At 39.1% G+C, this 27853-nt stretch overlaps 3 protein-coding genes across 3 annotated transcripts in view; 1 reads left to right on the plus strand and 2 right to left on the minus strand.

Moving 5' to 3' along the window:
- Positions 1-3052, minus strand: part of LOC140167540 (S-adenosylmethionine-dependent methyltransferase Rv2258c-like) — a 7210-nt gene extending 4158 nt beyond the window's left edge. Inside the window, exons 1-3 of the mRNA XM_072190844.1 lie at positions 2937-3052; positions 2074-2259; positions 415-635 (exon numbers count right to left, since the gene is read on the minus strand). Of these exons, the coding sequence (XP_072046945.1) occupies positions 415-635; positions 2074-2255 (403 nt within the window). The 5' untranslated portion in view covers positions 2256-2259; positions 2937-3052. The remainder of the gene's footprint in view (positions 1-414; positions 636-2073; positions 2260-2936) is intronic.
- Positions 3053-3386: 334 nt separating this feature from the next.
- On the plus strand, positions 3387-27641 carry LOC140168188 (S-adenosylmethionine-dependent methyltransferase Rv2258c-like). The gene is made up of 5 exons (XM_072191517.1): positions 3387-3536; positions 11563-11748; positions 12167-12387; positions 25894-26019; positions 26775-27641. Exons 2-5 carry the CDS (start codon positions 11567-11569, stop codon positions 27332-27334), a joined length of 1089 nt encoding a protein of 362 aa, XP_072047618.1. The 5' UTR covers positions 3387-3536; positions 11563-11566; the 3' UTR covers positions 27335-27641.
- On the minus strand, positions 7642-10090 carry LOC140167542 (uncharacterized). The gene is made up of 2 exons (XM_072190845.1): positions 8156-10090; positions 7642-7662 (listed from the first exon to the last, which is right to left on the minus strand). Exons 1-2 carry the CDS (start codon positions 10088-10090, stop codon positions 7642-7644), a joined length of 1956 nt encoding a protein of 651 aa, XP_072046946.1.
- Positions 27642-27853: the final 212 nt, after the last annotated feature.

Below are 27853 nucleotides of genomic sequence, written 5' to 3' on the forward strand. Positions count from 1 at the left end.
TATTCAATATATGGGGTCAAAGGTCAACTCCCATTACATACTAACCGGTAAAAGGAAAGAGAAGATGAAGAAAGGGAAAGAAATAGAAATAGTCGAGGAAGAAGCCTGCAGGTGAACAAAACAAAACAAAGGAAAATTGAAAAGAAGGATAACTAAAACGGCGAAGATGATCATGATGAAGAAAAACGACAACAAGGAGGCAGAAAAAGAAAAAGTAACGACAATAACAACCAAACGAAATGAGAAGATGTTAAAAGAGAAGAAAAGAAGGACGACGCAGGAGATGAACAGTAATTAGATGAAAAACTGATGATGATGATGATGATGATGATGATGATGGTGGCGGTGGCGGTGGCGGTGGCGGTGGTAGTGGTAGTGGTGGTGGTGGTGGTGGTGCCCATTTTTTGATCATACCTTTTGGACCGTCTTTCTTGAAGCAGTTTACTATTTTACCAAATACTTCCGCTAGAGCAGGAATAGTCAGTGAATAAGCAGTGCTACTGTCTGTAGCACCTGCTCTTGTTAACGCATTACGTCGACGTGGTGGTAGCAAGAATCGATCCACTCCTGAGGAATCTGTTGATAACTCAACGATTTTACCTGTGACCATTGCTCCAAGCCACTCTCTAACGTAGCTGCAAGAAAACAAGCAAACAAATTGATTTTGAAAACTCACAGAGTTTAATATACAGCGTGTCCCAAAAGTAACTTAACATTGTGAATTTGCCATATCTCAAATACTTCCTACTTCATACCAAAATGGAGAACATATTCACATAGATTGATCTTTTAGAATTATTTTGATACCAAAAACAGCAATATTGATGACCTCTTGACCTTACTGTGCGACTGTACATATGTGTGTATCAAACCCACAAAAGCAAGCTCATATGTTTTTTGTTTAAGCACATGAATGATGTGCTTCCCTGATGAACAACAGAGTTGGCTCACTCACTGCACACGCTACATTTAGGTATTCACATTCATGGATTACTAACATGGCCTACCGTAAGCGTGACTGCTGTTTTAGATTATAATTAGGATATATTGACAATATTAAACTTTCCTTTAAAACAGTTGAAGTGAAGATGAATTTCCTATAGATCAACGGATTCAGATTCTTTGTCGAGACAAAGTCCGACAAACTCACTCAAGCAAAGTTTAGGGAACATTTTAATGTAAATTATGCACCCAGTCGAAATACAATCCAGCAACTAGTGCAAAAATTCCTATCAACTGGATCTGTTCGATGATCTACCTCGGGCAGGACGTGGAAGAACAGGAAGATTGGCTACAAACATCGATGGCGAAAAGCCCAAGACGATCAGTACGTCGACTTTCAATGGAGAACAACGTACCGCGTACAACTGTTCATCGAATCCTCAGAAAAGATCTTAAGCAGTTTCCATATAAAATCCAGATAAAACAGAAAATGAAGCAAATTAAACAAAAACAGATTTGAAAACGAATAAAAGTGGGTTTTACGGTACAGTAGATATCCTTTAATTTCATGCTAAAGGGTCATGACCACATAGGCATGTTTGGTATCATAACATTTCTAAAAGAATTATCTACATACTGTGCAATTTTTGTAACAAAACTATTAACACAAAGCAAGTTATGGCCAATTCACAATGTTAAGTTACTTTTGGGACACCCTGTACTTATACGAACTCGTAGGAGAAGATACTGGCATGACTAATATAATTAAATAAATCTCATCTGTAAGATCTATAGATAAAATAATAATGAATAAAAAAAAACCGATTTCATAATATATTTCATCATAAAAAGAATATAGGGACGCACCATTTGACTTCCAGAGGGTGGCCTTTCCCCACTATCACTGATGAAAATAACTTTCCACACCAACACTAAAAAAACTGTCCCAACTGTGTGTTCAATAATGCATGAAATTAAAAAAAAACCACCTAGTGTTTAAAAACATTACCCCGACCTCAACTTCTACCCCCATGGAAGTCAAATGGCGCGTCACTGAAAACGTTTTCAAAATAAGGAATTGAAAGGAAACCGAAATGTTAGCTAACTGGTTAATCAACAATGCAGTCCTACCGTTCTTTTTTATCCGTGGCTTGGGCAATCTCTTCACAAAATTTTGGTTCGTCCCATTCCGCCATCTTTTCAAACAATCCAGTCTGAACGCCTAGTGCTACAGACAAACACAGATGACTGTCTGTGACCAATTGAGACATTCTCTTACAAAAGGCATCTTCTGTTTCTGCTGTTGACGCCATGTTGCTGAAATTTGAAATAGATAAACATAAAGCATGGCGATTGGTTATAACTTGTTGGGGAGCGTGTTCTAACTGATATGACACTCCTCTTTGGTGCACATTGGAATAATATTATAGGTGGCGCTCCCACTACGGTGGTCCAGGCAGAGCCTTGTTGAGAGGCTAGTAATTTTGGGACATACTTTAATGCTGTTACGTAATCAAGTGTATGATGAAATGACAAAGGTAATGTGAAAACATATAAATGCCATGAAAACAATCTTAAGGCTTATAATAGGGTTGCCATCAACTATATATCTCTACACTGACATACCGACCGACCCTCGTATGTTCGTTTCTGTTAGGGCTTTTAATGTCAAACACTAAAAGATACATCTCATGTCAAGTCAAATAATATTAATGTTTTATAATTATCAATTAAGATGATTAAGACCTCCATTAATTATCTTCAGTATGATACATTTTATGAACTGCGTGAATGATGTTTTCAGGTACCTTCTAGAAATATGAGTCTATACTACTAAATACTACCGTGACAAAAGACTAGTAGAATGTATTATCCCGTATATTCGTATACTAGTATTGTGTAAGCTTAAGAGTGTATGGAAATTAAGGCCTATAATAAAACAAAGCTATGACACAAAGGCTAGAGTTATACAAACTTCATTAATTAATACTCACCTTGAATAGAAATAAGGAATTATTTCAACCAATTAGTAAGCTTAAGCTTGAAATACAGAATCAGATGGAAGCCAGCTGAAAGGTTACGCACTGTGCACTGCACAGTATATGCCATGGTCAGGTTCATGATGCATGTACAATGCATGGCCTATATTTACATTGCGTTTGTTAAAGAGTATACAGATTGAAGACAGTTGCAAAGTAGTACAAGGAACTTCACTAATTTGTCCTCGTTCATAAATCTGATACAAGGCAATATAATGTGCCCCTATGATGCTACGCCACTGGTTATACCAGAGATAATCACTACAATCGAATTACATACTTCATGATTAATAATTTGTGTGAATATCCAATACAGCTTTCCGTACCATTTCTTCAACATGTAGCCATTTACATAAATCATGTGATAATAATTATAGGCCCTGTACATTCAATAGTGAACCTGAACATGGCATATCCATGTACTGTGCAGTGCACATTTTGCATGTATAAATTAAATGGGTGCATATGCGCCATTTGCAGCTGGCTTCCACCTGATTCTCAAGAATCAGATTACGCTTATTAATTGTTTGGAATAGTGCAAGAAAGCTAATCAAGGTGAGAATTAATTTCAATACACTTTTAAGTTTACATATACCCCGGATAATCATGGTAAATTTAGTGTGTAGATTCATAATTCTAGCAGTAATACCTGGAAACATGCAGTTCATAAAGTTTGTTATACTGATCACACAGTGTCGACGCCCTATACGATAAATATAAATTTAATACTCCGTTGGTGAGCGACGGGCGAGTGGTATTTCACCGAACGCAAGAAAAGGAGTTCTATCTGATTGGCTAGCAATCGATCGCTTAGGTCGCTCAGTAGTCAACTACAAACTCAAAATGGAGCAATGTATTCAATTCGATTGAAATCGATTATTCTATTATTGACGTAGATAAAGAGAGTGATAGTGTGTCAATAATGTACATTGTATTGCACGTGGATTTTACATGCATTCCTTTATATAATTATTTTCTCAAAGAGTTGAATATTATCACAATTTTTACAGTGGATTTCAAATTTTTTACATCAAAATTGCAGTTAAACATATCCACAGCAAAATACCGGTCCTCACTAATTAGTGAATTTAATTTCCAGTTAGTATATTTAAAATAAAACCTGTGATTTACCTGACAACAAATAACATTTTCTTGCAATAGAAGTATCATATGGGATACTGATATGGTAGGCCGCAACAGCCACAACGTGGAGCTGCTACGCGTAGCTGACTTTTTGCTCCGTGGAGCCAAATTGACCAATCATGTTAGAGTTTTTCATTACTCGGAGGTAAAACTGACCAATCAAGTACGACTTACATTACTTGAAGCGAATTTATTCATTAAGAATTTGCCAGACGAGCTTTACGTAGTTGCAAGATATCCTCAGTCACGAAAGTTATGATTCAAAAAGTAGTTTATTAAAAGTACGAACCGACTTATTATTAAGATAGACATGCACTCATAAGAAACTCATACAGTATTGTACATAACTATATAGCTAGGCAGAGTGGTGGTAAACCATGCACACAATTCTGCGATCTGCAGTGTATCGCCGGGAGCTAATTTGTACAACTTGCGCGGCGTGGCCTGCGGAATTCGACCTTCAGCAAACCAGTTCGGATTTACTTTATACATGTATACTAGTAGTAGGCCATACATACTGTAGTTACTGTCGGTTTTCCTATACACAATACTCAGTGCGCTCACCATTGACGCGTGACCTCTACAAATAGTGTATGTTAGAAGTATAGGCCATTGCCTAGTTGACGTCACTGTGTAAAAAATAACCGGCCAATATTTAAAGTATTCTCTGAAATTCTAGAAAATATAGTTTTGTAACATGTCCTAAATTTTTAGCTAATTTAGGTGTTTGGAAATATTGGTACTTTTGTGTTTTAGGAAGGATATGTAAACGACAGATAACACCAAAAAATATGAAGAAATTATTTCTAAACCGTGTTAAGTCTGCAAACCATTATGCTTCTCATTTTCAAGAACGCTGGTTAACAATAAGCAGACTATTGTCTCATTTCGTAAACAAAAGCCCACACAGTATTGTTACCTTGCGTTCGCTTTATAATCATTCACCCAACTGAAACTATAATACCAGCTCATTGCTCATTGCACAGGTAAAACTGACACAAGTGCAGTGTGTATTTAACCAGAGAAGATCTGATGTAACATAGTGGAGCTGATGTCCTTGAGTGTTATCGGGGGTCAACAGCTTATAAAGGGGATTAAGTCCTTCAAAGGTCGTGGTGAATTCTACAGTAGACATGACTGCATCATGATTATTTTAAAGTCAACAACATTCAACAATATGATCACCGTGATAGTATGACAGTATCAGTACCGTGGGTGTCAGTGATCCTGGCCTGACACAGTAGACAAACAAACAAACAAACAAACACGCCACACACATGACACATGCATGCAAGGTAAAATTGACTATACACTAATCAAACAATGGTATTGATCCTGTACAACTGGTCGTGGTTTATTTACATTCGATTCATTTAAAATCCCCATAGTAAACATTAATTTTGGCAAGAGTTTTCTCTCTGGAACGAGGATGCATCCACTGGCTCCGCGTAATGAAAAGATCTAACATGATTGGTCAATTTAGCTCCGCGAAGCGAAAAGCAAGCTACGCGTAGCAGCTCCACGTTGTGGCGGTTACGGCCAGCCATATACTGATCATGCGAAAATCGTATAGAATAGAAACAGTGTGGCAGACTCTCAAAATCTCACATTGTATGCTTAGCCTGAGTCGCTCGGCCTATCTCGAATAAAATCACCATGCGTAGCTGTTGAAAAACGTGAGGATTCATCGTACTATCACGGCAATTTTTGACACGAAGATATAGGGACGATGACGGTGTGGATCATCTACCATTGTCTACTGAAGCATAATTAATGTCAGGGATAATTTTCCGCAAGTTACAGCCTAATCGGAGCAGCTTTTAATTTGACCTGACCTTTGACCTCGGATGACCTTTGAGGTTTAGTATCAGGGATCATTTTCCCTGAGTTAAAGGCCGATCGGAGCAACTTCAAACTTGATCTGACCTTTGACCTCGGAGGACCATTGCAGTTTTGTAGGGATTAATTTCCCCGAGCTACATCCCGAATCAGAGGATGATTTAAGGAAGCCCCATCATGCACTGCAAACGTGTTATCACCAGAGTTTCAACTGCAACTTTACTTTTCAAATCCCATTGAATTCTGTGCAAAAGATGTTGTTTAAGAATTGTGCGTGTGTCATTATTACTTGGTCGATTTCAGATCTAAAGTGATGTATGCATGAAGGATAATTCACACCTTCTGTAGGTAACATAAAATGTGAAATCGACTAGCATTGTGAATGCGTTTTTATTGTAAATATATCAGTCCAAATTCAAATTTAACCATGGCCGTCAATGCAATGTGCGAGCAGTGTGGTGTCATGTTCACTCACACAGCTGTGCTAACCGCAAGTCAACACAGTGGCGTGGTGGGAAGTGTTTAAATCATCCTCTGATCCCGAATGGAGCAACTTTAAATTTGACCTGACCTTTAACCTCAGATGACCTTTGCGGTTTTGAACTTTATTTTATTTTATTTATTTCTTCTTTAACCTGGGACATGCAATCAGTGACCAGCACTGTTCTCCCTTGCTGCCCAGGATACAACACAGATAAACAACAAACATGAATTTAAGAGTATTTAAAAATATACATAAAAGTCATAAAATTAATACCATATAAATTATACACATACCAGGTACAAGAAATTTAAATAACATATGATAATTACATTTACAATGTGCTACATAAAAGAGATATTATTGCAAGTTAGTATATATGTTCTTGAAAACATTTGCATTGACAGGAAGGGATTTTGATGTTTCGGGAAAGATCATTCCAGGCCTTAGCACCCTGAACAGGAAAGTTCTCTTGCCAGTCTCAGTGCGCATCTTATTTATAACCAGATTCCCAGCGGTCGATGATCTGAGAGTATGATTGCTATAAGCATCAATACACTTGGTGAAAATATTGCACAGGTTAGGGGGTACCAGCCCCAAGACATTTAAAAACATTGAGACAGATATGATATTTACGACGATCAGAAAAAGTTTCCCAGTTTAGGGAATCAAAGACAAAATGAGTTGGAGTGCGCATTGGGACACCAATGATTGCTCTACCGAGACGTTTTTGATGGCGATCCAACCTGTTCAGGAGAGTTAAGCCTGCATTTGACCAAATTAGATCACAATAATCAACTTTAGGTAAAACAACAGATGTATACAACAACTTCAGGGTGTCAACAGCTAAAAACTTTCTCTGATACGGTAAAAAAAGACCAATATATTTATAAAGTGACATGCAGATTTTATCAATTTGGTGTTCCCAAGTTAACCGCTGATCAAAAATAATGCCAAGATACTTAAAATGTGGGACACATTCAAGGGGCTGATCTTTGATATGAACAGTAAGAGGAACAGAGGATGCAAGTTTACGAGCAGATCCAAACAGCATAGTTTTGGTTTTATTAACATTCAATGTGAGCCTATGTTGGTGAAGCCATTTAGCAACACTTTGCATACCAGAATTCAATACATTATTTACTTCATCAATGTTTTTACTGGCAAAGAAAATGGCAGTATCATCAGCATAAAGGTTTATTTTGCAATTCTTGACAACTGTAGGGAGATTGTTGATATATATTGTAAATAAAAGAGGCCCCAGGATTGACCCCTGGGGTACCCCAAATGTCACAGGTGCGAGTTCAGAAAGTGAATTACCTAATTTGGTAGCCTGTTTTCTTTCACCCAAGTATGAGGAGAACCAGCGTAGTTCCAGTCCACAAACACCAACACTCTGAAGCCTCGAGAGCAAGATCGGGTGATTGACCGTGTCAAAGGCCTTTTTCAGGTCTAAAAAAATGGCCCCCACATAACTACCACGATCAATGTGATTTAAAATGTAATCTGTTACATCAACAAGAGTGGTGAGTGTTGAGTGTTTGGGTCTGAAACCACCCTGTTCAGGACATAACATGTTATTTTGTGACAAAAAAACATAAAATTGATCGTAGACAAGTCTTTCAAAGATCTTCATGATCACCGGAATAACAGAGATGGGCCTATAGTTGCTGGAGACATTACGGGGCCCATCTTTATAGATAGGACTCACTCTACTTTGTTTCCAAACTGCAGGAACAACACCTGTCTGAAGGCTGAGATTAAAAATATGAGCAAGAGGTGTAACAAGAGCACTAGCACCAGCTTTCAGAAATTTAGTATTGACACCATCAAGACCAGTGGCCTTTTCAGTGGGAAGTGATCTAAGAATCTTTGAAATACTTTCTTCCGTAATAATATTAAAATTAAAACTAGCAACACAATTATTTGTCCTGGTTGGTAAAGGTAAAACATTTGTGTTGGTACCAAAATTATCATCCAATTTCTGCCCAATGGTGGAAAAGAACTTATTCATGACACTGGCAATTTCCATTTTATCACTGACAGTGTTATCTCCGTCAAGCATAGAGGAGATAGTTGACTCTGTGTTCCCAGGAAGCAGGGTTTTGATGGTTTTCCACAGCTTACGAGGATTATTCTGGTTGCTGGATATTGTATTACAAAAATAGTTTCTCTTTAAGATATCAGCCATATTATTGAGTTTATTACGCAAAAACCGTGCCTGCTTCCAGTCATCAGGATGTTTAGATTTCTCTGCTTTAGTACGAGCAGAGAGGCATTTTCTACGAAATTCCAAGTACTCATTGGTAATCCAATTGGGTTGATTTTGATTGATCTTAATTCTTTTGATGGGAGCATGTGTCTCACAAACAGGGCGAAGTAGACCAAGAAAAATATCCAAAGCTAAGTCAGGACAGCTTGCACAACTAACAGCTTGCCAAGGAACATCAATGAGGTCATTCAGAAACTCAGTCTCATCAAAACGCCTGAATGATCTAGCCTCGATATAACGAGCATCACGTTTGACTCTACCAGCTTTCCTGGCAGCATAAATTATAGAATGATCACTGAGAAAACATGGGATAACACCATTTTGATGGTACATTTCTGGTCTACTTGTCCAGATATGGTCAATATATGTTTGACTGTGATTTGTTATTCTTGTAGGATCTTTAGTGATTAGGTTCATATTATGATTCGACATTGTGTTCTGGAGCCTGGACCACTTAGACTTCTCAGCAGATGTTTTGGCATGCGAGTTACAATTAAAATCACCAAGGCAAATCAGCTCAGCATGATTATTTCTGTTGTTAGAAGAGTGAATTTCTTGGAAAGCACTATCAAGGAGCTCAAAAAATTGGTCACAGTCCGGAGGCCTGTACACAATGCCAACCATAATAGGTCTGGTAAAAGGGAGGGTCACCTTAAACCACATTCCTTCAATGGGAACATTGACATCAATGATGGAATATTGCAAACTTGACCTGATATAAGCAGCAACTCCACCCCCATTTCTGTTTCTATCATTACGAATGAGATCATAACCACTTATTTGAAGTTCATTATCAGAGATATAATCATTAAGTTTGGTTTCATTCAAACCAAGTATGTCAGGTTTACAGTCATATGTAATTATCGAGAGTTCATGAACCTTAATATTCAGTGAGTTTATGTTTAGACACATAAAACGAAGACCTTTTAGAGTATCAAAAATTTTAGTGTGATCATTATTGTCAACTTCAGAACATTTATAGTCCGATTGCAAGTCTTGAGTTGTCGTAGTATTGCTCTGACTAGATGCATCAGTTGCAGTCATTCCATTTGTGGGCATCTGAGGTAGACAGTTGGTACATCTTCCTTGGGGTACAGGACGATTTTGGGACCGGTACTCTCTCTTTTCAAGGCCAGAACATTTGAGATGGAGCGGTTTGCTACAAACTGAGCAGTGCGATCTCCGATGATTATTTTGAATTTTTCTGCTACAGTTATTGCACTCGGTACGGGATTCGGTGGGACCAGGATTTGTTTCAATGTCCCCACTAAAGATATTTGAATCTTGTTTAATAGTTTTAGGTTGCGTTTGATCCTGCGTTTGAGCAGGTAGACTAGTTATGTTCACATCTTGCACCAGTTCAGCATGTTCCATTGACCTTTTGACAATGTGAGTATTATTAAGGTTCCCTTGGTTGCGACGACGTTTAATTTGTGCGCCAGCTCGACATCCCCGGGTTACAGGGGGGAAGATTATCTTAAGATCTTTAATTGTTGACCAAGTGTCATTTGGCAGCCATTGATTTTGTTTGTTGTACTGAAGAAGTTTGTCTCGTGTGTATTTAATTTTTTGTATAACAGAGTTAGTACTAGACGCAGAGGTTTGAACATTTGCCTCATTGATATCATCAGGGCCTGGGTTGGACTGGATATCTCCACAACTAATTAACCCTATTTGGAAAGTTATTGTACTATTTGGATACAATAAAACCGGTTTCTTAACAAATTTGTCATGTTGTAGTATGTAGCTCATTGAAGAAGACTTTGAGTTCAGCAAAGTACAATGTTGACATCTCACACCTGAGAGTATCAGGGTAATTAACAGGTACTTGAGAAGCATGGTTCCTTGTTGAAGATATAGTTAGGTTCAATATAAAGTGGAAGAAAACTCACCAAGAGTGTGATAAAGTGATCAATAATCCAGTCAAGTAGGTCAGTAATGTTAAGTACTGGTTCAATATGTAGTGACTAGTAGTAGTAATAGTACTAGCAGTGTACATAAAGTAGAAATCAAGATCACATTTCGATGAAATTATACAAAAATTACAAATGCCATAAACTGGCAAAACAGCTCAAAACAGTCAGTGCAGGTTCACGAATTGTGTGGTGCAAAAATTACAGTGCCAGGCGCCCCAAAGATGGTAGGATGGACACAAGTAGACAGAGCCCTGCACAAGTGCTGCCAGTAGGCGCCAGGGTTGCCAGGGTTGCCATCTACAGGTATGTATGTAGAACTACATACATCTACAGGTATGTATGTAGAACTACATGACTGTATTCTCTAGTGACTGCTAGAGGAATATGTTTTTGCCACATGTACATGTATTCTCTAGTGACTGTTAGAGGAATGTGTTTTTGCTTTGTGACAGACAGAGAAAGTCTGCCTGCTTATTGTATAGATATATCATAAATATACATTTAAGTGTCAAAGTGTGTGACCAGTTTTATAGAACCTTTGGACCCCGCATGCATCTGGTGTCATTAAAAATGAGCTAACTAATTAACCCTAACCACTGAATCTAGCTTGAATAATTAAAGTGTGTCATAAAATCACTAAAACAAACTTCTAAGTTCAAGTTAAAATCAAGTTGAGACAGGGTATTCACTGGTTTGAAAAGTTTGCAGCATTAATCAGAAAGCTTCAGAAGGCCTATACATATAATATCATTGCCACGAACGAGAATGTTTTGGTACTTAAATAAGAATCCCTTTAAAAGGGGGTGTGCCGGGACGAATATGACTAGTCTTCCAATGTGCACCAAAGGAGAGTGCCATATCAGTTAGACCACGCTACCCAACAAGTTATAACCAATCATCATGCTTTAATTTATCTATTTCAAATTTCAGCAACATGGCGTCAGCATCAGAAACAGAAGATGCCTTTACTAAGAGAATGTCTCAATTGGTGGGAGACAGCCATCTGTGTTTGTCTGTAGCTTTAGGCGTCCAGACTGGACTGTTTGAAAAGATGGCGGAATGGGACGAACCAAAATCTTCTGAAGAGATTGCTCAAGCCACGGAGTCAAAAGAACGGTAGGACTTCATTGTTGATTAACCAGTTAGCTAACATTTTGACTTCTTTTCAATTCCTTACTTAATTGAAAAAATTTTCAGTGACTCACCATTTGACTTCCGGGGAGGGGGAAAGTTAGGGTCGGGGCAAATTGTTCTTTGGTTTAACACTAGGTATTGCCCATTTTTTCAGTAATATTGGGGAAAGATCACCCCTGGATGTCAAATGGTGCGTCCTTATGTTCATTTTATGATGAAATATATTATGATATCATTTTTTATTCATTGATTATCTGTATATCTTACAGCTGAGATGTATTTAATTTTATTAGTCTCAGCTTAAATGTTTCTGACAAAATAATGTCAGTATCGTCTACTTCGATTTCGTATAATATTAATGAGTTTTACAAAATCAATTTGTTTGCTTGTTTACATGCAGCTACGTTAGGGAGTGGCTTGGAGCAATGGTCACAGGCAAAATCGTTGAGTTATCAACAGATTCCTCAGGAGTGGATCGATTCTTGCTACCACCACGTCGACGTAATGCATTAACAAGAGCAGGGTCTACAGATAGTAGCGCTGCTTATTCACTGACTATTCCTGCTCTGGCGGAAGTATTTGGGCAAATAGTAAACTGCTTCAAGAAAGACGGACCAAAAGGTATGATCAGATTGCACTTGCATAAATGGGCACCACCACCACCACACCACCATCACCACCATCACCACCACTCCACAACCACACCACTACTACTCCAATTTTGTAAAATTTACCTCAATTTCCTGTGGTTTATCAAAAGTTAGCAACCTTTCCAGTGATCAGTCAACATTTAGCATGATTGCCCATTTTATTACATGTGACATTGGGCCTCCTGCTTGTTATCGTTGTTCAGTTTTATCATCTTCGTAAATCTTTGTTAATCTGCTTCTTCCTCGTCTACTACTTTTTCTTCCTATTCTTTAGTCTTCGTCTTCTCTTTCTTTTTCTTTTCTTTTCTTTTATACTTCATATCCCTTCTTCCTCCGCATCTCCAACTCTTCAGGTCTCTTAACATGCTTAAGAGCGGTTATTGCACCGCTAACTGGTGGACCGAGCTACGTGCACACTTCACTTCTAGGAGTACTAGACCCCTGGTTTTCATTTAATTGTATTTTTTTAAATTATTATTTCAAAATTGAAATTAATTAATTAACTTGATTAATATAAATTAATTGACCCTTTTCCTAATACTAATAGCTCTTTATATTAATCTTCAAACTAAACTACTAGCGTCCAACGATACTTTTATTTGTAGTATTAGATCAGTCCTATCATGCCTATAGTAGTCCAGGCAAACTAATTGATTTTTTAGGTAAAGGTCAAACAAATTGCAACAGAATTTTTTTCACCACAATGCATTTCTATAATGTCCCTAGAATGACATACTAAAAGTCCCTAAATATCCAAGTGGTGGAAATATGCCTAATTTGCATAAATCCAAAATGGCTTTTTTTTCACAGATTTTTCACCTTATTTTGAATTTAACGCTCATCTTATATAACTTTTCAGGTATTTTAGATGCCTAAAATGCTTATTCCAGAATGGATAATCAATACATGTTTCACAAACTTGCCTAACGTCTCAATATGGGTGCCTTAATTTGCATAAATTTTGGGGCATTTTATATTGATTTGGTCATCATTCCCAGTTTACACAACGTTTGTGGTAATTTAAATACCTAAAGTGCACATTAATAGGATTAGTAAATTCGATGTATGTTTCACAAGTGTGCACCATGCCTTAATATGTGTACCCTAATTTGCATAAATCCATAATGGCCACCATTTGTAGTACATTTTGAACTTATTTAGTCATATTTATTCTCATATTACGTTGTTTTTTTGGAGTGATTCTTAAGCCTAAAATGTATGTTTCAGGATGGGTCATGTTAATATGTACTCCAAAATGTTTCATATGTCATAATCTGTGCCTTTATTACAAATGGCGGTCAGTTACGGACTTGTCATACTGACAATACCCTGATTTATTAATACAAAATATCACACAAAACCATGGCTATCATCCAGATTGGCTTAAAGTTATGTTGTATTCCTCAATATGACAATCTTAGAATAAGCACTTATGTGGTAAAGTCATCTTCAGTAGCATCAATTTCAATGTCTGGTGGCGGCGAGCTGGTACAGCAAGTGCCACGGCACACAGTGCAGGCTGTTGAACAAGGTAGACCATACTTTTGGCATGTTCAATTTTGTTTTCGCAGTCTTTCTTATATCCATATCTGATGATCTCAAGCAATGATTGTGGTGTTGGCGCTTACTCAGTATGTAATGGAAAATATTGGCGATCAACAATCTGCCAGCGCCAATCTTCTGGAAGCAAATTGTTTGCCTAACCCTTCCACTCTAGTATTTGCTAGTAGACATACAGACTGTGGTACTTTGCGGCAGGCGGATGTTGGTGGTAATGTCAATGCTTCTACAACTTAGCGAGGTGCTAGTTGAGACTTTCACACACAATTCCCTCTACCTCTGATAATGTCCTTTTTAAGATGTTCTTCTGTTTGATTGAATACCTTGACATGTTCATAAAAGCATTCCTTTTAATCCTCGAGGGCTATACCCTCCCAAATTCCAAATAGACGGAATGTGGTGTCACAGCCAAGAACAGCATGGATTAAAAGAATGTGGTCACACAAGCTATTTCACAAATTCACCTTCAACGTTTTGACGTTCCACTTTCTATGCTTCTTAGAGTTTTGCTTTGGCTCTGGTGCAAAGTTGATGTTATGTGCATTCAGTTCAGCATAGTAGATGAGTAGGACGAGGAGGTCAGTGTCATCAGTATCAATAGGTCTTGCAGACTCTACTGCTGTGGTGACTCAGGACATCGCATTGTGTCGTGCATAAAATGTAATACAACCAGTCATTTCCAGCTTGTCACTGAGGAGGTTGATGAAACATTGCTTGTTAACGTCGATGCAAGGAATTGATAACCATGTCACCTGTAAAGTAAATCCGGGACAACGTCTTGTTCGTCTAAGATTTGTGGCATCTTCATACCCATCAAAAATTATGGTTGGATTTCCAGTAACATAATAAAATCAACATAGAGCTGGCAAATGTTGCTGTAAGTCGTTCTACGGAGCCATGGAAGACAGTGCAGTAGCGCACCACCGTCCAAAATGTAGTGCACATTTTCACCAGGCTCTGACTGATTACACTTCTTCACACTACATAGTTCCCATCTTGGAATCTTCTGTGGACATCTTGCAAAATCTTGCATCATTTGCAAATATATATAAGCAGACTTGGCATAAAGTATGTGTCCAGACGCAGCAAAATAGAGCAGCATATCATGGGTAGCCTGAAGATACAGTTTCCAGTTCCCCGCTCGATGAGAAAAATGTCCTTGTACTGTAACCAGAGAAGAGCAGTATGTGATGTCATATCCTGTTTCTTGGCCTCTATGTGACTAAGAATCCGGTCAATGACATCTAATGAGCACATCTCATCTACCGATGCGGTGCCAGACATCAGACTATCATACAGTTATTTTGCTTCTCCTTGATCTCAGATCATTGATCTGTTCCTATTATACCTGGTTGCTCATTGGTTTGCAGTTCTTCAGGAGGCTGTTTTTTATTGGTTGTGAGGTTTTCAGGAGACTGTTCTTCATAGATTTGTTGTTCTTCAGGAGCCTGTTCTTTATTGGCTGACAGTTCTTCAGGAGGCTGTTTTTCATTGGTTGGCAGATTAACGTTGAACAAATCGGCTATCAGCATGGTATTCAGTGCAGCATTCATCAAGAAGATGACCACTCACCACTCTGGAGATTGCTTTACCGCTCATCATGTGATCCACAGTGTTCCTGGTATAATAGACTATTTCAAGATTTCAAGATGTTCCAGGAGGCCTAAGCCTACGTGTCTACTTAGAGAATAAACGATAGGAATTTTTATTTTGCCTATCCTCTACCTATGATAGACGACAGGCAGGTCCAATATTTTTATCGTAGTGGATACCGGCTGCGCCGGCATCCACTACTCAAAATATTGGACCTGCCTGTCGTCTATCACAAATTCCTATCGTTTATTCTCATTCTTAGTCAGTTAAATATTATTTTAATAACTGTAAACAAATTTTTAAAGCAAAACCTAAGCTACCGTCATAAAAACTCCCCTCATTATAAAATGAACGAAACTTGTTTACAACTTCACGTATTCTGTTGCGCGTATTGCTAGCGCGTTCGCGTATTCCGCACTAGTCGACGCATCCAGCGCGATACATACGCGCACCTCTATACGCGAGTTACGCATTATCAAGACGCATGATGACGTGGGGTCGTCTACGGCCTGATAGACGGCACCCGAAATCATGCGATTGTCCAATCAGAAATGTGTCTATGAACTAGACCACTCCCACTGACTAAGAATATCAAATACTAGAGTGGAAGGGTTTGGCAAACAGTTTACTTCCAGAAGATTGGCAACTCTCATTACATACTGAATAACCACCAACACTACAATCTGAGGTCATCAGATGTGGATGTAAGAAAGACTGCGCAAACAAAAATTGAACATGCCGAAAGTATGGCCTCCCTTGTTCAACAACCTGCACTGAGTGCCCTGTCCCTTTTTGTACCAGCTCGCCACCACCAGACATTAAAATTGATGCTACTGAACATGACTTTGCCACATAAGTGCTTATTACAAGATTGTAATATTGAGGATTACAACCAAACTGTACCCCAATCTGGATGGAAGCCGATGGTTCTGTGTGATATTTTGTACTATACTTTTTATAATCAGTATGTGGTCATCGGCTGCCAGCCCGGCCTCCTGTCCAGATGTACGAAAAATCCATTAAGCATGTAACCGACTTCAGATGCCTGGGCTCCATGGTGCGGTTCGGTGCTGGTGGCCTGGGGAGACGGAAGGCTCTTGCTTGGACAGCCTTCTGGAAATTGGAGCAACTCTGGAGGGGTTCTGCCGTCCCGGTTTACACCGGAGTTGAACTGTTTCACACAACTTGCGTCACAGTTTTACTGTGCGGCTGTGGATCGTGGGTTGTCTCTGGGGATGTGTAAGGTGGGGTCAACTCATTTGGCACATCCTGCTGCCGTGTTGTGCTAGACATCGGGAAAGTGGGCGCAGTGTCAGATTCTGCCATCTGCAGTCTGGCAGGGACGGCGCCGCTTGTTGAGAGGGCCGGGACTCGTCGGCTGAGGTTTGTGGAGCATGTTCTCCGCTTGCCTGAGCATTACTCGTCGATGGTCGATAGACGTCCCAATAAAGCGGACTTAGTCACCGGTCAGTTCTACAGCATAGATCTCCATGGCTAACCATGGCTAACTATGGAAACATGTTAAAGGACATCAAGAAAATTTTCTAAGTTATTTATTTTGAGCTCTTTCGAGTATCGACGAGTAATGGATATATTCTGTAGATTTAGGTTTTGTCTGTGACTGCTAATGTGAGGCCGTCATAGGTCGTACGGGGCTCAAACTCGGTGGGTGGGTGTAGTTCTGTCCTGGCAAGAAGAAGTTTATGTTCGTTAGGTCATCCGACCCCGGGGCCCCCTCCCAGTGGTCATTTGAGGTCAAATGACTAAAAACTGTCATATGGGCATTAAACTAGGTCCTACGGGGCTCAAACTCGGTGGATGGGTGTAGTTCTGTCCTGGCAAGAAGATGTTTATGTTCGTTAAGTCATCCGACCCCGGCCCCCCCTCCCAGGGGTCATTTGAGGTCAAATGACTAAAATCTGTCTAAAAAAAACTAAAAAGTGTCGTATGGGCATGAAACTTGGTAGGTACAGTCAACATTTAAAGCAACATTTTTTGAAGGTCATTTTGGGGTCATCCAAGGTCACCACGGGTCATCTGAGGTCAAATTAGTAAAAACTCATATATGGGCATGAAACTTGGTAGGTACAGTCAACATTTAGAGTTATAAGTTTAGGTCATTTTGGGGTCATCCAAGGTCACCCAGGGGTCATCTGAGGTCAAATTACTAAAACTGTCGTATGGGCATGAAACTTGGTGGGTACAGTCAACATTTAGAGCCAAATTTTTGGAAGGTCATTTTGGGGTCGCCAGGGGTCATCTGAGGTCAAATTAGTAAAAACTGTCATATGGGTATGATATCATCAGCCTGGTAATCGCGCCCTACCGAGAACCGCCAAATATGGTAACCGCCTAGTCTATTTTAAAACTGATGCATCAATGACTATGTTCATCATGTCATATTGTATCATTCTCACATACATTAGGAAATGAATTTGGAGAATACCTTCTGTTAATAAAATACTATGCTGACCTCACGCTCCAGTAATTTGGAAATGATTGAGCTCAGCAATACATCAAAGAATGACTTCCAATTCATGAAAACAAATAGATAATCAGCATATCGGATTAAAAGCTTGAGGTATTTCAATTGCAAGGCCTATTACTTATACACCAACAACAACATAGACCTACAAGTGTACATCAGGGACCGTGTATAAAGGGACTGGAAACGGGATTATTGATAGCTATTGTCAAGCTATTGTTATCAGATTATCTTTCACGACCTTCGATATGCGAGTTGCGCCGAGGGCGCGATGTTTGAATTTTATTATTTACTCATGTTGCTCTACAAAATATCAAAAAAACATCAAAGTATTCCAATATCTCTTTAAGTTATGACAAATTGTGTAAAATGTCTATCCTTTGTCGAAAATAATTTCTGTGTAGCATCGAGAATCATTTACATAGGATTTTGGAGACAAAATGTGATAATTTTGTGGAGATACAGAATGCTAGAACAAACAAAATTATATTTTTTCTGGAATGTGTACACCGTACGCTTGGTATTCCTACTGATTTCGATACTGAAATAATTCTTAAGATGATGTTCTTTGAAGATTTATGTTGGCATTTCTAGAGTCTGTCATTATACTAGCAAACATGTAGGCTCATCAGACAGGGTCTAATTCTGCATAAAACCGGGCAACGTTATTTCTATAGATCTGCTGCGCATTCAAATTGCATTGTATTGCATCGTAATTTCATTTGTGTCTATGCTAATTATGTTTACACAACATGAACTCACGTGTTTTCAAGCAAATTCGCCGATAATAGGTGATCAAAAGCGATCGGAATGTTACAAAAGTACAGATCGCATTCAGCTTACTTCATATGAGATGATCTTTGGAAAAATACGGCATAATTTGTCTTGGTGTTTGCGGAATGCCATGCAGTAAAATATTAATACGTTGCGGCAATTCATGATTGACAACTAACAATCGGCGTGTCCTTCGTATCCTCCACTGTCAATTTCTTATCCACTCACTAATCCTCACAAAAGCTTTGTGTTGATTACGTAATGTGTGCAGGCAAATTGCAATAAGTACAATGAAATAATGAGAAGGGCGGGCTCCGAGGCGGGTTTCTTCTTCATCTTACGTAACAGTATTGTTCTCCAAAAAAAACCCGGAAGCTTGTCGTTTGGAGCTCTAGCTGAAATACAGCAAGATAATGTAAGATAGTAAATGTAAACCAGTATTTTAGCTAGAGTATCTCGAGCTAAGGCTCATTTCGCAATGTACAAGACAAGCCAAGCGCAGTGTGTACTGTGCTTGGATTCGTACTAGGGTCTATTGATCAACGTATTATTCATGCTTGCTCAACTGAGGATAATTTGTAAACCAGCAACTCGCATGGTACAATGGATGGAAGGCGTTTCCAGTCCCTCCATACAAGGTCCCTGATATAATGTAGCATGTGCACACATTATCATGTTGGGGATGGTGAATTAAGCTGGTCCGTACACATTCCCAAATGAATGCAGTGACCAGCCAATGTTCACTCATGATGGACGTACTGATCATTATGTATGATGCAAACTCGTGTTGTGCGTTTGGCAATTTGGGAGGGGTGGGTTCAAAATGATAAATAAATAAATAAATAAATAAATAAACGAAAAAAATTGAAAACATTGTAGCGTAGCATTAAAATCATAATAACCATTGCTGGCAGGCGGATTCGAACCAACGATATTGACAATACCAGTCTGATGCTCTACCAATGAGCTATGACAGCATCTAGTGATGAGGGTCGAGTTTTTAGCGTATACAGTGTTTGTCTGTGATAATGCCGCCTCGTGAAATAAATAAATAAATATAAAATCTCAATTTTTAATTTAAATTTATTTGATAATTTTCTAACCTATATTTTCTTTAGAGCAGGGACACATATTTCCCTTTTATCCAATTTGACCGCTAAATAAGAATCAACTTCTTTTATTACTGATTTAATTCCGCGATTTGTTCCATTAAGCAATATCAAAGATTAATGTCGTACATCTCATAACAGATATTTAGTTGGCTTAGTGGTCTTGCACAGTGCTTTTTAACCGGGAGGTACCGAGATCGATTCCCACCTCTGCCTGCATTTTTTTTTTTCAAGACTGGGAAATAATATCCTGACATTCGCCGCTGACATTCGTACTGCAGAAGCGGAGTTGTAACTTGTTAAACTTTGCTCCTTCCGTAAAAGGGTACATTATTTTGGCACTACATTATTTCTTTTTTCCACATTGCTGGTATTAAATATCAAATGGTCATAATTGGCGGTCACTTCAAATCATCGCCAACTGAACGAGGTTCAGGAATGTCCTCTCATTGTTAATTGTTGGTTAACCCACCACTTGTACAGGATTTAACCAAAGCAAACAAATAGCCTTGTTCACACATTCGGACTTAAACCACTTAATACCGGACTTAAATTACGTCGGTAATAGTATCGGGTATAAGTGGCAGTGTGAATGAGCGTCGGATATAACTATATCCGACGTAATGTGGTTTAAATCCGACAATTTAAATCCGAAGATGACCAGGGTTAAGAGCTGTTAAGACCGATCGAAACGTTACGATCGGTAATAGTAATTAGGTGTGAACACTGAACAGCGCTTTTGGGCTGTCGGATATAACTGTGACCTTTCACCTTTCTGCGTGATTCAGCGTGAAGAACACTTCCGGGTTAAATTAAATCACTCGCGCAACTGATTTGAAGCAGAGTATAAATAGTGTGACCAGTGAGAGATAAAACAAAATCATCATGGATGCAGGTGCGAATATCAAACGCAATAGAGGAATGAACTGGCAAGAGAAGGAGACATTAGCTCTGCTGACCATTTCCGGTTAGTTATGACCGGTAATAGCTCGGATATAAACACGTCGGACATAGAGCTATTGCCGACTCGTCGTGTTCACACAGTCGGACTATTACCGGACTTAAATTACGTCGGTAATAGTATCGGATATAAGTGACAGTGTGAATGAGCGTCGGATATTAAAAAAATTACTATATCCGACGTAATGTGCTTTAAATCCGACAATTTAAGGCTGAAGATGACCAGAGTTAAGAGCTCTTAAGACCGATCGAAACGTTACGTCCGGTAATAGTAATTACGTGTGGACACGCAGCACTATTGGGCTGTCGGATATAATTGTGAGCAGGCCTATATCAAAATTTTAAGCAGAGTAATTTATGGCTGCAGCTGCAAATATTAATATAAACTAGCGGGATGCAGGCCTTGCCGTTTAGATTTTAAAGGCGAGTGGTTAATCACTCGCTAGCATGATTGTAGGCGAGTGGTCGAATTTTCACAAATATCACTTATTTAGGAAATAATCAAGTAGAGTTCTTGTCTTGACACGGTATTTATGTACATTTATGTTGAAATGCGCGCGAAGCGCGCTAACATTTTTCACTTTCTACGCTTGGAGGGAGTACAGCATCGATTAAATACTGAAATGGCTGATTTAGTGGCTGATTTTGGGAGATTCGCAGCGAGTGATATTTAGTGTCTATGGCGAGTGGAAAATCGCTCACTAAAAATCGAGTTTGGGCGAGCGGCGGCGAGCGAGAGCGATCGCTCGCCTCAAATGGCAAGGCCTGGGGATGCGATTATTTTTTTCGGACATCACCGTTAGATGAGTAAATGGGAGCGTTTACTATAACCGGAAGAATTACTTAACAGGTCGAGTCCTTGCAAATGAACATTAAAATCTGTTCTTTCTTACATTTGCCCTTTTAGCTTCTTTTTTTTTTATTTGCTGCTTGTGATTTCCCGTTTCCATAGAGGGGTCAATTGGAATGACAAGGAAACATTGGCTATACTCAAAATTTGGAGAGACACGGAAAGTATTTCTGGGATAAAAAAAGCTTTGGGAGGAGATAGCCACGCTATTACATGACAAGGGGGGGGGTCCCGATACGGTCGGGGGAGCAGATACCTGTAGTGATAAAGGCACTGAAAACTCTCCATCGCACCCTCCATGATCGGGTGAAAAATTCAGGCGCAGGAGCAATTGACCATCCTTATTGGGATAACCTACACGAGTTTCGGGGGGTAGCAAATGTTAACCCCCAGAGGGTTAAGTGGGGGGGGGGGCAGTATGGCCCTGGATGTAGATGGAGATGAAATTTATTAAGCCATAAGCATGATAACAGAAAGGCATGCAATTGCATTTTATAAGATGATTAGGGGGTCCCAAATATATACGGAAAGAAAAAAACGGGTGGCATAACATATTTTTGATGACAACAAAGCAGGGAGTCACAACACAGCATGACTACAGATAGTGTGTTTATTTTATTCAAAAAGACTGATGCCTGGTTTTTTTTGGGGGTGTAAACGGTGGGGGGGGGGGGTCATAAAATATTTGCTGCCGAAATAGGGGAGGTCGCAATTTTATTGAAGCCGACGTTTTGTAAATTTGGGACCCCCCCCCCCAAGAAAAAAATAGCATGATGATGGGAGTCAGTGTAATTTTTTTATTTTTTTCATTTTTTCAAAGATGTCCACCATAGTAGGGCCTACATGTATAAAATGCGATATAGAGCTAAGTCTACTGTAAAATGGGACTACTTTGTCAAACTAAAAATAATAATAATAATAATAATAATAATAATAATAATAATAATAATAATAATAATAATAATAATAATAATAATAATAATAATAATAATAATAGAACCTACATAAATACAAAATTGGTCTTAATTTTGGAACTTTTGAATTTGCATTTTTCTTACATGACATACCTACCGCATTGTCTGTAATTTGTTCTAAAGAGGGCGTTTATTGAAAGTGAATTTTCAGTGAAAACATTTAAAATCAGGGTTAAATTTTCTGATGATGCTCATGTAGAAACGGAAGGGATTTATGACCGGTAATAGGCTTTAACGGACATAACACGTCGGGCATACGCTGGCGAAGTTACGTCATTTATCGGATTAATTACCATAGCAATAGGTGAAAACAATTTTGAACATTTCGCGCTGTACTACAAGCAGGTTGCACTCATCACCTGTATGTCTGCAATCATAGATTGAATACAATGCCGGTCTTTTCAAAGATACTAATCTTACAGGTGCAACTAATCAGCATGAATCACCTATTGCTATGGTAGTTAATCCGATTATTATGTAACTTCGCCAGCGTAGCGCTATTGCCGACAAATGTGGACGCACTAAGGGATTAGCGGAAATATTTAATTCGATCGGACATAAGCCTAGATAAAATATTACCGGTAATAAGTGCATGTGTGAACACAGCTTCAAGCTTTTTTACTAATGCTATACATAAGTATAAGCTTATTATCCTCTTCAACAATAGGATTAAAGATTGGTGCTTGACTGGAATTTCGTGCTAGTGTCATTGGTTATTGTTAAAAGGCAATAAGGTGTGTAATTGCAATATTTCCTCTGAATAGGAAAGACTCTCTACATCGAACCATGGATGCTGGTGGTTCGAATTAAGCCCGATCCTGACTCCACTTCGCAGCGGTATGCGATGCTGCGATGCTTTTCAAACATCTCAGCATCGCGCGATGAAATTAAAATGTACAGGTGGTATCGGGCTTTAGGAGAATGTATCTTCCAAACCCAATTCGAAATGATGCGCTTGAGAATTCAACAATATAAATAATGGTAGCTCTATTATAATACACATTAATGTTTTAAGCAGATAAAATTCCAAAATATAATACGTTTTCTGTCTTTGCTTGTCACGTGGTAGGCCTATGTTGAAGTTGCGATTATATTTTTAAATAAGTTTCAAATGAATAACAACAAGACAAGTGGCCGAGTGGTCTAAGGCGCTAGGCTCATAGAGTGCTAAGCCGTGCGCCGTGAGTTCGAACCCCGCCTCTGCCAAACTTTAAAAGAAGTAAAATTTTACTTTAATTTTAATTTCATATAAATGTGACTAGGAGAATTTATGTATGGCGTGGAGTGGTGTGATAGGGCATGTACTTTAACTGGCCGGCGCGGTCCGGTGACTAAGTCCGCTTTATTGGGACGTCTATCGACCATCGACGAGTAATGGGTAAGCCAGTGGGGGAGTATGCATTGTGTGTCCTAACTCATGGCAAGACTGCCAAGAGGAAACTCGGACGGCAACAAACCTTGTTCTGGAAAATACATCCAGTGTCCTTTGAGGGATATGGACAGCATGCTGAGTCAAGGTTAACTATCAGCAATGGCTCAAGACCGTTGTAGCTGGGGAAACTTGTAGTCGCCTGCTCTGCAGCTGAAGGATGATGATCATGATGATGAATCAGTATGAGAAGTCCGTAACTGGCCGCCATTTGTAATAAGGCACACAGATTATGGTATATGAAACATTTGGGATACATATTTTGAGATTACCCATCCTGAAACATGCATTTTAGGCATAACAATTACTCCAAAAGTTTTAATATGAGAATTATGAAAAAATAAGTCCAAAAATGATGGATTTATGCAAATTAGGGCATACATATTAAGGCACGTTGCACACTTGTGAAACATACATAGAAATTACTGATCATAAAATGTGTGTTTTAGGTATTTAAATTACCACAAACGTTGTGTATAGACTGGGAATGTTGACCAAATCAATATCCAATGTCCCAAAATTGGTGGCCATTTTGGATTTATGCAAATTAGGGCACACATATTGGCACGTTGCACACTTGTGAAACATACATAGAAATTGCCAATTCTAAAATGTGCATTTTAGGTATTTAAATTACCACAAACGTTGCGTAGTGTAGACTGGGAATGATGACAAAATCAATATAAAATGTCCTAAAATTGGCGGCCATTTTGGATTTATGCAAATTTATACACATTATAGAAATGCATTGTGGTAAAAAAAAATTCTGTTGCAATCTGTTTGAGGTCAACCATTATTTTGCCTGGACTATAGGCCCCTACATATAACCAATATTACGTATACACGATATTACTTTGGTGTCAAATATCACAGCATAGTACTGATCTGTGGCTACCATGGCTACTGTCAGATTAAAAGACTGGGGTCAATAAGTTCAGGCCAGGCCCAGAGGATGATTTAAGGAAGCCCCATAATGCACTGCAAACGTGTTATCACTAGAGTTTCAACTGCCACTTTACTTTTCAAATCCCATTGAATTCTGTGCAAAAGATGTTGTTTAAGAAGTGTGCGTGTGTCATTATTACTTGGTCAAGAACAAAAGTGATGTATGCATAAAGGATAATTCACACCTTCTGTAGGTAACATAAAATGTGAAATCGACTAGCATTTTGAATGCGTTTTTATTGTAAATATATCAGTCCAAATTCAAATTTAACCATGCCTGTCAATGCAAAGTGCGAGCAGTGGTGTCATGTTCACTCACACAGCTGTGCTAACCGCAAGTCAACACAGTGGCGTGGTGGGAAGTGCTTAAATCATCCTCTGGGCCAGGCCAGGCCAGTCACAATGTGTCTCAATGGCTTCTCAATACAAAGGACTTAACTTCCATCCATAAGTCACTTACATCTTTTGCCGTGGGAGGGGAGTAAAATGGACGCAACTTCAAAAGTATTAGGAGTAGAACCCCCGGTGTATTTTCATTGTATTTCTTACTGTTTTCTCCTTCATTTGATACCACTCAGGGGTTATAGCTTCGTGGCATTTCGAGATATGCCCATTTAAGACCAAAAGGTTAGTCAGTTAGTAAGTAAGCTAGTAACATACACTAATATAGGGGTGGTACCGCTATGCGGTCCACCAAAAACAATATCATCTTTACCTTTTTTAACATGCTACCTTTAGTTTATTATGTTTACGTTATTAAAGTTATTACGGTATTATACCTGTATTTCTTTATCTTAGGGGTATCCTATTCAGACTACAGTGACGTATTCTGGACAGCAGTAGACGGTATGAATGTGGAGAAATACAAGAAACACCTTCTGGCTGATATTATACCAGCAGTACCAGGCATGACAGAGGCACTTGGTAGGTCACTTACACTCACCCCAGTACCCATCCCACCCCAAACACGTTATATACCCCCACCCAGAGTCTCAGCTAGGAATTGAGGTTTGCCCATCATTTGAATAAAATTGTCTGTCCTAATGTGACCTTTAAAACAATTACCAGACTTCTGCAGCCTATAGGAGGTTTATAGAGTTCAAACATGTATTGCTATAGCCTTGTTTTGCAAATTTGGTCTACTTTTAAGTCAATAGTCTTTCTCAACACCTACAATTATAATGTAGCATCTATCAAAAGAATTAATTTTGCCCGTCCCGTGAGCTAATTTCCAGGCTGTCTGAAACGACGGGCAGACGGGTGGCTAGCTAAGACACTTGGCCCACCCCACCCCACACATGCCCGATTTTATTCCGAAAATAAATCAGCAGCATTGGACATGAGCATAGTACGGGTATCGCAGTTGTGCCTATTTGCTTTAAGCCTGGGGGTGAAGTGTACGGGAAAGTGACACGGTTTGGTGTGTGTGTGTGTGTGTGTGTGGGGGGGGGGTACTTTTAAAGTGATTATGGTATACCGATGGGTGGCTTTTCAATGTAGACCAATCATTCCAACATGGCTATTGAAAAGTGCCCGTAAAAGCGCCTAATTTGGGAAATTTGAGTGTCGAGAATACATTGTGGCAAAATGTTTGCATATAAAATGATAAGATTATGAAACATGTATAGGCATACTGTAAATACACTTAGAACGATCTACATTTGTATCTACATTCTCAGAATCAGGAGTCAGTGTTTTGGACATTGGCTGTGGCACCGGCCCAGCCAGTATACTCCTTGCAGCTGCCTTTCCGAATAGCACCGTTTTGGCAGTGGACACAAGTGATGAAGCGCTTGAAATCATACAATCGAAAGTTCTCAAGCAGAACCTTAATAACATCACCGTAGCGAAACAAGACGCGTCTATGCTTCCTTCAGACTGGTCAGGAAAGTTTGACTTTGTCTTGGCTAATGATATGGTCCACGATGCTGCCCAGCCAGGGGACGTATTACGTTGTTGCTACGAAGTGCTGAAGATTGGTGGTTCATTGGTTGTGAACGATTGCTATATCCATAGCTCAATGGCTAAGAATATCCAGTTTCCATATGCACCTATGATTTATAACTTTAGTGTTTTAAATTGCATGCCCGTGTCCTTAAATGAAGATGGTATGGGATTCGGTGCAGCTTGGGGTATTGAAAAAGCGGAAGAAATGATAAGAGCTGCAGGGTTTACAGAGGTCCAGTTAACTCAATGCCCGACGGATATGGACGCGATGTTTGTATGTAAAAAGACATAGAGTCATGGCTGGTATACTATTGCTGGCTACTATAGTTTGATATAAACAGCACCTATTGTGTAAATATACTTAACAATTAGATAGCTTGTAGAAATACCGCTAAAGTGTGCGGTGATTGCATAATAAATTGATGGCAAAATGAAGTGACCCCTGAAAACGCCCCCAGATGATAAGCATCCCAATTAAGCACCCCTTAATAAGTGTTAACTGCAAAGCTGGGACACATGTTAAAATACACGGATTACCATGTGAACCACACAGTTCTTGGTTTAAACTTCTGATAACTGATAATTTGGCAACATTTTGACCAACAATTGTCTGATTCAAGTTCGTTCTGATAGTTCCATACATTTTGTACAGGCAGGGGCGTAGCAAGCGGGTGGAGAGGGTGGACGAAATCCATTGGCCCGAGGGTTCAGGGGCCCCGAGCCAAAGCGAACATTAAATGAGGGATAAAAGAGAACGAAAGAAAAAAAAGGAAGAAAGAAAGATAGAAGGAAGGAAGGAAGAAAGAAAGAA

This window comes from Amphiura filiformis, chromosome 13 (assembly GCF_039555335.1).
Source record: "Amphiura filiformis chromosome 13, Afil_fr2py, whole genome shotgun sequence".
NCBI classification, from domain to species: domain Eukaryota; kingdom Metazoa; phylum Echinodermata; class Ophiuroidea; order Amphilepidida; family Amphiuridae; genus Amphiura; species Amphiura filiformis.

Excerpts from the sequence above, each read along its gene's own strand:
- LOC140167542 (XM_072190845.1), bottom strand. The coding sequence starts at position 10,090 with ATGGAACATGCTGAACTGGTGCAAGATGTGAACATAACTAGTCTACCT. Across the intron at positions 7,663-8,155 it reads CAGTTTGGAAACAAAGTAGA|TTGTCAAGAATTGCAAAATA; the intron begins GTGAGTCCTATC and ends ATCTCCCTACAG.
- LOC140168188 (XM_072191517.1), top strand. The coding sequence starts at position 11,567 with ATGGCGTCAGCATCAGAAACAGAAGATGCCTTTACTAAGAGAATGTCT. Across the intron at positions 11,749-12,166 it reads GCCACGGAGTCAAAAGAACG|CTACGTTAGGGAGTGGCTTG; the intron begins GTAGGACTTCAT and ends GTTTACATGCAG. Across the intron at positions 12,388-25,893 it reads CAAGAAAGACGGACCAAAAG|GGGTATCCTATTCAGACTAC; the intron begins GTATGATCAGAT and ends TCTTTATCTTAG.